Raw genomic sequence first — 13,545 nt, forward strand, 5'->3', positions numbered from 1 at the left:
GTCTTTTCGATAGGAGGTATACCCTTGAATATTCCGTTCCCAACCCTTACCCTCTTGCAGCCATGTCTCAGTAATTCCCACAACATCACTGCCAGTTTCTAACTGAGCCTCAAGCTCGTCCACTTTATTCCTTATACTCCATGCATTCATTTACAGCACTTTGACCTCCGTATTCACTTCCCCCCTCGAACTGCTCACAATTGGCCCTGACCTTACTCTGTTGTCCATTCTCGAGCTTTCCTTCCCATTAATTCGAGATTGAGATGAGTTTATTTTGACATCACGTTTGGCACTGACATAGTGGGCCGAATGGCCTTTTCCTTTATTGTTAATGTTCTATGTTGTAACAATGTGGTTGAGTCACCCATCACCCAGAATCTAATGAATGGCACAACAGGTTCGAAAGGCTAAGTGGCTTCACTGGCCTCGATGGACCCAAGGACCTATTTGGGTGCTTTTACTGTATCCAACACTGCCACACAGATTCTGTCTGGTTAGCGTCTAGAGAATCAGTCCCTTTACCTGGAGATATGCATTTGAATTCTGGAATTTAAAATTTGGTATTGATGAAAATTAAATTCAAGTAGTTAAAAAATAAAAAAACATAGTCGCAGTAATGCTACCCATAAAGTTTTTACTTTACTTACTTTTACTTTATTAATTTTATTGAACATGTTAAAAAATACAAACACAAATAAACTTGTAAGCAATAAAAAATAAAATAAAACACAAAGGGAAACAAACAAATAAGTAACTCAAATAATACAAATAATATCGTTCATGTTCAAAAGGGGTAAGAAGAAGTTCGAAAACTTTTCTGGTCCTACCCCCTCTTATTTTCTATACATTTTCATGGAAAAACAAAATAATGGGAACAAATGGACCCAAAATCTGTTGAACAGTCCACAAACAAGAAATAACCAAACAGAAAAGAAAATCACTGGTCCAGCTCATAACCATTCAATCTTTTGTTTCTGAAGAGTGTTTTTAGTTTGAATAGAGTCTTACATTTTTTCAGCTCATCATAGAAACATAGAAACATAGAAAGTAGGTGCGAGAGTAGACTACCAGGTCCGTCGAGCCCGCACCGCCATTCGCTCATGGCTGAACACTAAACAGACACACTTACCCACAAACAGTAGACACAAGACACAGAACACAAGACACTACCCTCCCCTTTATACCGCTATCACCCCTCTCCACCCCAAAAACCTCGTGATCTCCTGGGGGAGGCAAAAAAACGGATAAAAACCCAGGTCCAATTCGGGAAAAAAATCCGGGAAATTCCTCTCCGACCCCAATCCAGGCGATCGACACTTGTCCAGGAGATCACTCAGGTCTTACTATACTAACCATACCTAGGTCCATATCCCTGCCCTCTCCCCGTAGCCCCTTATCCCCTTGGCAGCTAAAAAAACATCTATTTTAGTCTTAAATATATTTAAAGTTTCTGCTTCCACTGCTCCCTGGGGCAGTGAATTCCATAAATTAACCACCCTCTGGGTGAAGAAGTTCTTCCTCATCTCCGTTTTAAAAGAGCCCCCCAAGGCAGTTATTCCAGAGACTAACACCCTTTGCTGTAACACAATGGAGTTTTGCATTAGTTCTTATTGCCGGTTTTCGAATATATAGGTTCCTCTCAGGTTGTGTTTGCTTTCTCTCCGTTGGAACAACCCCTGGATATTACAAGGCAATTGCTGATTAGCTGCTTTGAACATAATTTGGATAGTTTTATAATCTGTCAGATCTTGAAATTTTAATGTTTTTACTCTGATAAATAATGGTTTTGTTGATTGTCTGTAGGTGGTTTTATGTATAATTCGTATTGCTCTTTTTTGGAGGATGAAGATTGGATGTGTATTTGTTTTGTATGTGTTCCCCCATACCTCCACACAGTAGATCATGTATGGGAGTATGAGGGAGCAGTACAACATAGTTTCTAGAGGTATACAAAATCATGAGAGGAATAGATCGGGTAGATCGGGTAGAAGCACAGAGTCTTTTACCCAGAGTAGGGGTTATCAGGAACCACAGGACATAGATTTAAGGTGAGGGGGGAAAGATTTAATAGGAACATGAGGGGTAACTTTTTCTCACAGAGGGTGGTGAATGTATGGAATGAGCTGCCAGAGGAGGTAGTTATGGCAGGTAGTATTGCAACGTTTAAGAAAAATTTGGACAGGTACATGGATAGGGCTGGTTTATAGGGATCTGGGCCAAACACAGGCAGATGGGACTAGTGTCGATGGGACATGCTGGTCGATGTGGGCAAGTTGGGCCGAAGGGCCTGTTTCCACATTGTATGACTATGACTAACTGCCTAAACAAATTAAAAACTACTCTAAATTTTAGTGAGTGAGTGATGAGGACAGGGAATCTTGACTGATTTTAAGTGGCTCTTTCTAAAGTCAGAGATTTGTAGACCAGGTAAAATAAGCTTTGAAACAGGCTCACCGCGTTCCTGTCAAACATCTGACTGCCCATTTACACTAATTCCCATTTTATTCTTCTGATTTTGTCAGCCATACCTTCCACCCCCTCCCCATATTCTACCTCTTACCTATACTCTAGTGATAATAAGCCTGTTAGCTTTTTCCGAAAAAAGCATGGAATCATGGGATTTTTCAAAGGTCATTCGAGAATTTTAAAAAGCGAACGGGGTCGAAAAAATGTCCTCAATCGAGAAAATGCAACTTCAGAACCCCCTCGTCTCGGCCGCGCTGGAGATTTCCGCGGGTGCAAGGAACAAATGACCTCAAGTTTACATTGAATGAACTGAGTGTTCTTACCGTCCTCGTCGTACACCGGTGTTTTGTGAGAGTGGTTGGATCCCGGGATCGAGGAGTCAGCGCCCGACAGGTGAGCTGGTGCCTCACCGCTCGCCGCTGGAAGAACTGACACCTCTACTCCCGGGTCGGACGCTGCCTTCTCGATCCCGCTGATTCCCCACCGTCTGTCTGGATAATGTGACCGACATTGGTTGAGCTGAAGCTGGGATCCAACCACTCTCACAAAATGTCCGTGTACGATGAGGACGTTAAGATCACTCAGTTCACTCAACGCAAACTTTAGGTCATTTGTTCCTTGCGCCCGTGGAAATCCCCGCTCCTATCCATCCCAACCACGGCACAAAAGTCTAATGTGAAGGAAGTCTGAAGGAGGGGGTTTCATCCAAAGGTCTGCGGATGGGAGTGTCAGCACAGGCCCACAGCCAGAGAGGAGGGGAGGTGCCGGCCGCAGCTCGACTCTGCCTGTCAGCGCCGCCTGCGGGCATGGGCTGCCGCTGCGATGGGCCGGTGCCCCGCCTCCTCCGCCGCCCCGGACATCTCCGGCCGGGACAATCGGGAGGGGATGGGGACGGCCCAGCCGCAGCCGGATCGGGACGAAACGCAGGTCTGCACCCATGCAGAGGCATGGTCGCCACAAGTGTTTAGCCTGAGCGACCTATGACCTGTGCATGTGCAGTCGGAATACCGAACTGGCTTATTTACAGCGCCCAATTAACATAACAAATCACACGTCTTTGAGGTATTTGAGATCTAGCATAAATAGGATCGATAGACATTTTTGCCAGGGTAGGGGTGACTGAGGACACGTTTAAGGTGAGAGGAGAGAAAGTTTAGGGAGATTTGAGATTAGGTTTTTCACACAGTGGGTGGTGGTTATCTGGAACGAGCTGCCAGAGGGGGAGCTGCAGGCAGATACAATTACAACATTGAAAAGGTATTTGGATCCATACTTGGGTTGGAAAGATAAAGAAGGATACAATCCTAATACAGGCAAGGATTGGCTTAGATAGGCATCAAGGTAGGCATGGATGAAATGGGTTGAAAGAACCCATTTCTTAGCAGAGGATGCCTACTTGGTCACTGAATGTGCAAACTCTGCTCAAACAGCACCCAAGATTAGGATTGAACACAGGTCTTTGGAGCTGTGAGGCAGCAGCTGTACCAGCTGTACCAACATGCTCCCTAAATATAAACTCCTATATTAACTCCTGCAATAACACAGTACTGACTCCATTAAGTTTTAGCTCCATGTACAGGGGTGAAGTCATTTTGTGGGGAGGTGTGCATTGAATGTTTTTCAGGGAGATAGGGGATCTGAATGTGTGGCTGAGAAGTTGGTGCAGGGGGCAGTGATTTAGATTTCTAGACCACTGGGATCTCTTCTGGGACAGGGATGACCTGTACAAAAGAAACAGGTTGCACCTTAATAGTAAGATTAAACGAGAACTTACCAGTTTGAAGTTTGATCTGTATTTTATGAGGAGTTACGATGAGGGATTACGTGAAGAAGCCTGCCAGGACACATGCGTGTCATTCTTCAAAGCAGCGGTGTGAAATCACAGATAATTGTAATGACTAAACATAGTAAGATTAGAGAAGAGATACCAGTTAAGTATATGATCAAGGGTGGGAGCGGAGGGCACGTAATTCCTCATCGTAACTCCTCATAAAATACAGATCAAACTTCAAACTGGTAAGTTCTCGTTTAATCTTATTATTTTACTTCGGAGTCACGTGAGTGACTACGTGAAGATTTTAAAGCTCTGTGATTTCATGCCGTGGAAACGAGTCCATGCATCACGTCTGCCTTGATGACTGTAGGAGGAATTGTGTTAACATAATTTGGACATGAATTCGACATTGAAATCATTAAATTTGTTAACACAAAATTATAACCCCTTTTTATGGGTTTAAATTAATTTACAGAACTTAAAATTGTTTCTGCAAACGTTCCAGGTTTCATTACTGGTTTGTTGTAAAATAATTGGAATGTTTTTTTCCCCCAGACCATCCTGCTGCCTTGAGGATTTGGTCCATTGGTACATCCAACTGTATCGCTGCCGATGTAGCTACAGCCCTGGTGGAATGAGATTTAAAAATATTAGTATCCACCCCAGCCTATGTTAGAACCTGTTTCAGCCATCTTGAGATGGTCTGGACCGTCACTCTTTTGTGTGGTTGCTTGTGGCTGACCAAAAGTGCCTTCTCATTGCCTCTTAGGATTTTCGTTGTCTCCATGTATAACGACAGATGTCTTACTATACAGAGACGGTCATCTGTTGGGTATGACCTAAATTGTATATTGAGGCCTGCTGATCCCTGTCTGTTCTGCTTTACTAACTCATAGATATGAAATGTAATATTTTCTGTTGAGGAAGTCATGTTGTCCAGTCTTAGTTTATGCAGTGACTGTACCCTCTGTGCCGTGACCAATGCCATTAGCATGACTGTTTTTAATGTCAGTCTGTGTAGGGACAGAGCTGTTGCTGGAGATCCAATTCCTGAGCATCTTCAGGACAATACTTACATCCCATATTTGGGAGTACCTGGTTCTTGGGGGATTAGTATTAAAAATTCCCCTCATAAGTTTTGTTACCAGTGGGTGAGTCCCAACAGAGTAACGCTCTGTCCCCTGCCATAGGTAAGTCGATAGGGCACTTCTGGCGCAGTTGATGGCACTGTAACTGAGCCCCTCATCATAGTGGAGGCCTGCCAGATATTCCAGAACAGACGGGATGTTCATGTCTCTGTAGGTGATGTTGTTTTTATGGCAGTACATCTCCCACTTCCTGATATAGACCAGATACTGTTTTTTGGTTGACTGTCTTTGGGCTGCCGAGATCATGTTCACTGTTCGGTCCGTCAGTCCCAGTTGTAGTAGAGGTGTTTTTAATCTCTACAAATTAATAAGTTCAAATGTTTATGGCATGGGTGGCTATCCCTTGTTACGGGATGTAGCAATAAATCTGGTCTATGTGGGATGGTGATACATGGTTCTAATACCATGTTTAATACCACTGGGAACCATGGTTGAGTAGGCCAACGGGTACTACCAAAATACCAGACGCAGAGTCTTGTTGTATTTTCCTTAATACCCGACTGATGAGGCAGAAAGGAGGGAATGCGTAAATAAACAATTTCCCCCCAATGCAGCGAAAATGCATCTGTCGCCGCTGCCCCAGGGTCTGGTTCCCATGAAACATAATTTGATAACTGGTGGTTAAGTCTGGATGCGAATAGATCGATATCTGGTGTTCCATATTTTGATGTAATATCAGCAAATACTTTTTTATTCAACATCCATTCGGTGTTTTCATTAAATTTGCATGGCCTGGTGTCTGCCACTAAATTTAGTCTTCCTGGTAGGTAAGTGGCTGATATCCAAATATCCCTCTGGATACACCATTGCCAAATTGTATTAGCCAGATTGTCACATTATGTTGATTTATTTCCACCCATGTGGTTAATGTATGCTACCAAGGTGGTATTGTCTATCTGTAGTCTAACATGCTGGTGATATGACCCAGTACAATATGACTTTAGGCCATGGAATGCACCCAACATTTCCAGGTAGTTTATGCCCAGTGTGAGTAATAATGATGCCTTCTGAGCAGTCCATCTACCTCCACAGCTGGTGATGGTATTGGTGGCTCCCCACCCAAGTGCACTGGCATCAGTTTGTAGTACTATGGAAGGGTTACTGACAATGATTGGATTGGAACAAAGCCAGATCTATCCACCATTTTAGTTCCATTTTAGCTTTGATTGGTAGTTTCATAGGTCTGTCAAAGTGACCTGCATTAATTTTGAGTGCTTGTATTTTTGCTCTCTGTAAGTTTTGGTAATGTAGAGGTCCAAATTGTGTGGCTGGAAAGGCAGCCACCATTTTGCCGATTACTTTTGCTACCAATCTGATGGATGGTTTGCTGATGTCAATGAGGTTATAGCAAGCCTCTATTAAATCTCTAGCCTTTCCCTTAGGCAGAGTCACCGACATGTGAACTGAGTCAATGGTGAACCCCAAATAGTCCATAGTAGTGGAAGGCGTTAGTTTAGATTTAACTGGATGGATAATAAATCCCAGTTTTTCAAATAACTGTTTTGTGGCTGTTACAGTTTGTTTGGCCAATTCCAAAGTTTTGCCCACAATGAGTATGTCATCTAAATATCCATGACCATGTGTTTACGTTTACGTAGAAACGCTAGGGCTGGTTTCAAAATGTTTGTGAACAGCCTGGGGGCTGATGATAAACCATTTGGCAGTGCTTTATACTGCCACTGTTGTCCCATCCAGTTGAATTTTAAGTAACATCTGTGGTCACCTCGTATAGGCACTGAATAGTAAGCATCTTTTAAATCGATGCTGGCCATGAAGTAACCTTTGGAAATTAATTGTTTAGCAGTAACAAAGGTTTCCATTTTGAAGTGAATATATTGTACAAATGTATTCAATTTTGTCAGATCTATGATGATGCGACAACCACCATCTTTTTTGTTTTTGGTAAATATATTGGACACGAATTCTTATGGTTCGTGTTGAGTTTTCTCAATTACACCTTTTACGTAAAGCCGCTCCAGTTCAGCTTGCGCTTTTGATTTTTCTTTATCAGAAAGCACGAACATTCGGTTCGGTATATGTTGAACTGGAGGGCTGTACTTGTGTATAAACTCTATTATATATCCCTGGATACTGCTTAAGATGTAAGTATCGGTTGTTAACATGCTCCATGCATTCAGAAAGAGTGTAATCTCCCCCCAACCTCCATGCTCCCTGTATTTTGTAGGGAACCAGACCCACCTACCTCCATAGTTACCAGTGGCAGGTTTACTTCTTTTTTGTAGGTTCTTCGCTGCTGTTGTTGCGCTGGTGTCTGGATTTTCGGTTTGGTTGGCGTTGGAGGTCCCCGCATCTTCCAAGAAGGCCGGCCTGGGCCATGGCCTAAAAAGACTCATGTTTTGAGTACCGGGCCTTCGTGCTTTCACCAGTTCTGCTGGTGGGTGCGTAGGGGTGCTGTCTTTGGCTGTAGTGGGTTTTTGTTCGAGTCCCTTTTATTAGTCCCAGGGTTTTTGCTTCCTCATCGAGCTCCTTGACTTGCTTCGATAGGTTGCCTCCAAACAATAGTATTGGTGGTTTTGTGGTCCCAGGTTTGCACAGTCCCTGCACCCCTTGCACACTTGTCTTTCCTTCTGCGGACCCCTCTTCCAGGTCAGCCCAGAACTGACCCGCAGTGCTCCCCTCTGATGAGGTAGAAGCACTGTGCAGCCCTTCAAGAGGTACTGCTGTGGGTTATCATAGGGCCCACAGTGACCCGACTCCATCTCCCGGAGTCTGTCACGTTGGAGCAAATGCTCCACTACCGCTCCATCCGGCTCCAGCGCTCTCGGTCGCTGGCCGCCCGCGGTTGTTCAAAGTCGGACTCCTCTGAGTCCACGACCTTGTTTGTTTTGTGTCTAGCCTTACCGCCCAGCCGCGTGGATCTGGCCGGTGCGGAGGCGACATCGGTGATCCGAGTGCCGCTGGCTGCTGTTGGCTGCCCGCTGCTCCGCGGTCCTCCCTCACCAACTTTGTCGCAGCCCATTGGTTTCTCCACCTGTAATCAGCATGGGAAAACACAAAAAGACCGCAGCTCTTACCTGCAGGTCCTGGTTTAAATTGTCGCTACGGGGGAACGTCGTTCCACCCCGCCTCCTCCGTTTTCGACTTGTCAAAAGTCAACGGCCCCATTCTGAATAGTCTCCCGCCCGGCCATGGTGTTCTGGCCGGCGCGGGACAAAAAGTCGGCACAGCTGATCCCTTACGGGGCTTGTGCCTTCAGCTGCTGCTGGCTCCCGCAACTTCGCGGTCCTCCCCAGCCAGCTTTACTCGCAGCACTTGTGGACACTATTTTGTCCAGCTTCCCCCCCTGTGTAAAAACAGCGCGGGGACAAAAACTACCGCAGAGTAAATCACTTACCTGCAGGTCGCGGTTTCAAACTTACCGCTGTGGGGGAACATTCCACCCCGCCTGTCGTTTCGCAAGCGTGAAAGCGATATGACACGCATGCGTCCTGGCGGGCTTCTTCACGTAGTCACTCATGTGACTCCGAAGTAAAATTGGAAGGGGACCGGCATTCTGGCAGGCAGGTTTGCTAGTGCTACAGGGGTGGGTTTAAACTAAAAAATGGGGGGATGGAGTCAACAACGTGGACGCGTATCCGTGTAGCTAACGGGAAAGAGAGTGTAGAAAAGGTCACGTTTAAACTAACAGGGCAGGGAGATGGGACCCAGTGCAAGCACCCATAAAAAGAGGGCCATAAAAAGTGGCCAGAAGCAAAAGGTAGAAGGGAGATAAGAAAAACTAACCTGAAAGCTTTTTTGCCTTAATGCGAAGAGCATTTGAAATAAGATGGATGAATTGAATGCGCAGTTAGTAGTTAAGGGATATGATATACCGTATTTCCCGGCAATGAAGACGCTATTTTTTACCCCAAAATAAGGCACCAAAATTTACCTGCGTCTTGGAGGCCGAAGGCTAGGTTGTAAGTCAAGAAAGATAGACTTGGCTATCCCTCAGTACAGCAACATCAAGAATGATGTTGCTGTACTGAGGGATAGCCAAGTCTATCCCTCATTGCTGGCAGCTGATGGGAAGCGGCTGTAAAGTGGGAAGCGGCTGTAAAAGGACAAGGCCGCTGGTGGGGGAGAGTTCCTTTCACAGCGTGTGGGGAGTCTGGCCTGGGGAGGGAAGTAGCTCAGGTGGCTGCGAGCAGCCGCCGGGACCAGACAGCGGAACTGGCCGCCACCACAACGCCTTCTGCCGGCCGGCCCGCCAGCCAGCCACAATGTCCTTCGGCACAGGCGCAACCGGTGGGGGTGGTGGTTGGCGGGTAGCTATTAGGCGGAAGGCTGGCTGCTCCGCCTCTCTCTCTCTCTCTCTCTCTGTCTCTGTCTCTGTCTCTAGGTCATTTAGGACTGAGATGAGGAAAAACTTTTTCAGCCAGAGAGTTGTGAATCTGTGGAATTCTCTGCCACAGAAGGCAGTGGAGGCAAACTCACTGGATGTTTTCAAGTTAGATTTAGCTCAGGGCTAAGGGAATCAAGGGATATGGGGGAAAAGCCGGAACAGGATACTGATTTTGGATGATCAGCCATGATCATATTGAATGGCGGTGCCGTCTCGAAGGGCCGAATACCCTACTCCTGCACCTATTTTCTATGTTTCTATGTTTCTAAAACTCAGCTACTTTATGAATGGTGTTTAATCACTCTCACTACCACAAGGTTGAGGTAGGAAAACAATAATAGTTCATAACCAGTGCAAGACTATATGCACACTTACACACTGGTTTAATTAAGAGCTTTGGAAACATGCTGCAGGTCATCCACCTATAATTTCCCTTCAATACTGAGATGCTGGGAAAATGATAAACCGTATAATCGAAAGTGATTGGAATCGGAATAGATTTTTTCAGTTACATTGTTAGAGTTAGGTGGAGAGAAAGTCAAACCTACACTGTTATGGTGCTTCAAACCAATCCACAGACAATTAAGTATTCTGTTGTGTTTAATACAGGAGGTCTGACAGATAAACACCTGCTGTGAAGGACCCACTACCAGAACTCTGACAAAAGCCACTTTTAGCTCATAGATCATTTGGGTGAGGACACTGGGCAGAACTCCCCTCGTTTTCTTCAGGATAGCAATGTAAAGACTTTTATGTCCACTATCTAATATTTCATCTGCAAGATGAAACTTTCATCACTGGGACACACCCCCTATGCTGCTGGATAACAGCAGGCTTGTATGTTTTTGTGTGCCAGCCTCTGGCTCAGAGTTGAAATCGATAAGCAATTGAATGCCAACTGCTGACACCTAAATATGGTGAATCTTGCTACCAATTCTTGTTTACAGCAAAGTAAATTTGCAGCTTAAATCTCCTTTCTTTTTCCACAGGGAATTCCAGGAGAAACGGGGTTGAAGGGATTTCCTGGCCCTCAGGTGAGTAACTAGTGCTGCAAACAGTCACAGAATCATCTGAATCGTTTTTAGTTGCACATTTTGGTCTCGAAACCTGTTAGAGATGCCCACAGAAGGCCAGCATTTCAAAAGCTATCTTCACCACCCAATCTACCTGGAATGCTACTTTCAAGGAACTATGTACTTGTGCTCCTAGATCGTTCTGCCCTACAACTTTCCCCAGGGCCCCAGGGCTCTCCTGTTCACTCTGAATGTCCTGCCCTGGTTTGACTTCCAAAAATGCAACACTTCACACATCTGAATTAAACTACATTAGCCATTTCTTGGCCCACTTGCCCGGCTTATCAAGATCCCATTGTAATGCTTGATAATCTCCTCCACTGTCCACCTTGCCACCTATTTCAGTGTCATCTGCAAACTTACTAATTATTCCACGTACACTCTCATCCAAATCATTGATATGCACTGAGGCACACCATAGTCAGAGAGCTCCAGTCCGATAAACAGCCTTCCACCCACCACTGTCTGCTTTCTATTGAGATGCCAATTTTGTATCCAGTTAACTAGCTCTCCCTAGATACCATGTGATCTAACCTTCCAGAGCAGCTGATCATGCAGAACCTTATCAAAAGTCCTGCTGAAGTCCATATTAGATTATGTCTACCGCCCTGTCCTTATTACCTTTTTGGTTACTTTTTCAAAAAACTAAAATAGATTTATGAGGCATGACCTTCCACACACCAACCCATGCTGACTGTTCCTAATCAACTTTCCAAATGCATGTATATCTTATCCCTCAGAATCCTCTCCAATAACGTTCCTTTCACAGATGATGGTCTCTATATCCACCTTTTTCTTTGCTGTCTTTCTTAAGCAGAGGCACAATATTGGCTACCCCCCAGTCTTCCGACACCTCGTATCTAAGGATGATTCATATATCTCTTGCAACTTCTACTCTAGCATCTTACATTGTCCTTTAATATATCTGATCACACCTCAGAGATCTATCTACCTTCGTACATCTTAGAACTTTCAATATCTTCTGAACTGTAATACACATTGTCCTCAAGACATCACCATTAACTTTGCCACATTCACAAGTCTTCATGTCTTTCTTCATAGTAAAAACACTGGGGAAATTTGCCCATCTCTTGCAGCTCCACACATAGATGACCACTTTGGTTTCTGAGAAACCCTATTTTCTCTCTAGTTACCCTTTTCCGCTTAATAAAATCACTTTGGATTCTCCTTAATTTTATCTGCCAGAGCTATCTCATGCTCCATTTTTGCCTCTGATTTTCTTCATTGGTATGCTCCTCAGTCCCCTATATTCCTCTTAGGATACACTTGATCCCAGCGGCCTAAACTTAACACAATGCCACCTTCGTGCAACTTCAAGTTTTCACGCATAGCAAGGATCCTAAACAACAATATTTGATTCAAACCAGATAATCTATTCACTGGCATTTCTGGATGAGGGATCGATTTTAGCCAAGGTATTGTAGAGAGCTTTTGACTGATTTTAGCCAAGGTATTGTAGAGAGCTTTTAGCTGAAAAGGTTGCGGATTATGTCTCTTCATCAGTGCTTCCAATGGGGTTGTCGCTCTCTGTGTTCCTCTGGAGTAAGTGGTCTGGATTTTGAGCTTGTGTCAGACTACAAGGTGATTGTTGCTGTCTGCATTCAGGCTCGTACCAGAAGCATTCAATGAATGAAAAGCAGAGAACCAGGCAACATCAGAGTTCATGTTACACTGATCATTGTTTGTTCTGTTGTGGTTTATTATGGAATTTAAAAAAAAATCTGTTTGTTATGATAAACCAAATTTTCATGGGTTATTTAGTGAAACATTTTCATTCACAAGTATGATTAATTTGAACTGCCGTCATATTGTCATGGAGACACACAGACAAACAGCATGAAAACAGTTTTCTTGGCCTACCAAATCCTTGTCGACTATCAACCGCCTATTTACACAAACTCTACATTAATCCCATATATGGTGCCCCCAACAATTCCAGGTAATTGATTCCATGTTGTTGGAGAATCACAGACTCCTGCTCATTCCATCTGCCCCCACAGCTCTTGCCTGTGTTAGTAGCTCCCCATCCTAAGCCGCTTGCATCGGTTTGAAGAACCACCGATGGGCTTTCGAGCAAGATTTCCCTTGAGCTGTGTCTCACGTTCGTCATCCACTAACATCGGCCTCTGCTGGCAATCGCATAGGTTTGCCAAATTGGCCTGCATGGGATCTGAGTGCTCGTTCCTTTGCTCGCTGTAAATTCTGGTAATGCAAAGGCCTGTAACGTACTGCTGGAAATGCAGCTACTAATTTGCCAATTACACTCGCTGTTTGCCTGATAGATGGCTTGTATTTGACTATCAGGTCATTGCAGGCTTTACTCAAATCTTGTTGTTTGCCCCTAGGCAAAGTCACCAACATATTTACTGTGTTGATAGTAAATCCTAGGTAATCAATTACCCTGGTAGGTGTCAATTTTGTTTTAACTGGTTGGATGAGGAAACCAAGTCTTTCAAACAGGGTTTTGGTTGCTTTGACTGATGCTTCTGCCAATTATTTGGTGACTCCAAAAATGAAAATGTCATCCAAATATGCCATGACTATGTGGTTCTGAGACCTTAGTAGACCCAGAATTGGTTTCAGTAGTTTAGTAAATAGTCTAGGAGCTGGTCAATCCATTTGGCAGAGCCTTGTATTGCCATAATTGACCCATCCAGTTAAACTTCAAATATCTCCTGTACTCTTTGTGAATAGACACTGAATAGTATGCATCTTTGA

General features: G+C 44.4%; 1 protein-coding gene across 1 annotated transcript in view; it reads left to right on the top strand.

Annotated features, from left to right (window-relative positions):
- col18a1 (collagen type XVIII alpha 1 chain) overlaps positions 1-13,545 on the top strand; it is a 166,776-nt gene that overhangs the window by 109,170 nt on the left and 44,061 nt on the right. The window contains 1 exon segment of the mRNA XM_033023498.1: positions 10,723-10,767. Within this exon segment, the coding sequence (XP_032879389.1) occupies positions 10,723-10,767 (45 nt within the window).

This window comes from Amblyraja radiata, chromosome 7, assembly GCF_010909765.2.
Source record: "Amblyraja radiata isolate CabotCenter1 chromosome 7, sAmbRad1.1.pri, whole genome shotgun sequence".
Classification (NCBI taxonomy): domain Eukaryota; kingdom Metazoa; phylum Chordata; class Chondrichthyes; order Rajiformes; family Rajidae; genus Amblyraja; species Amblyraja radiata.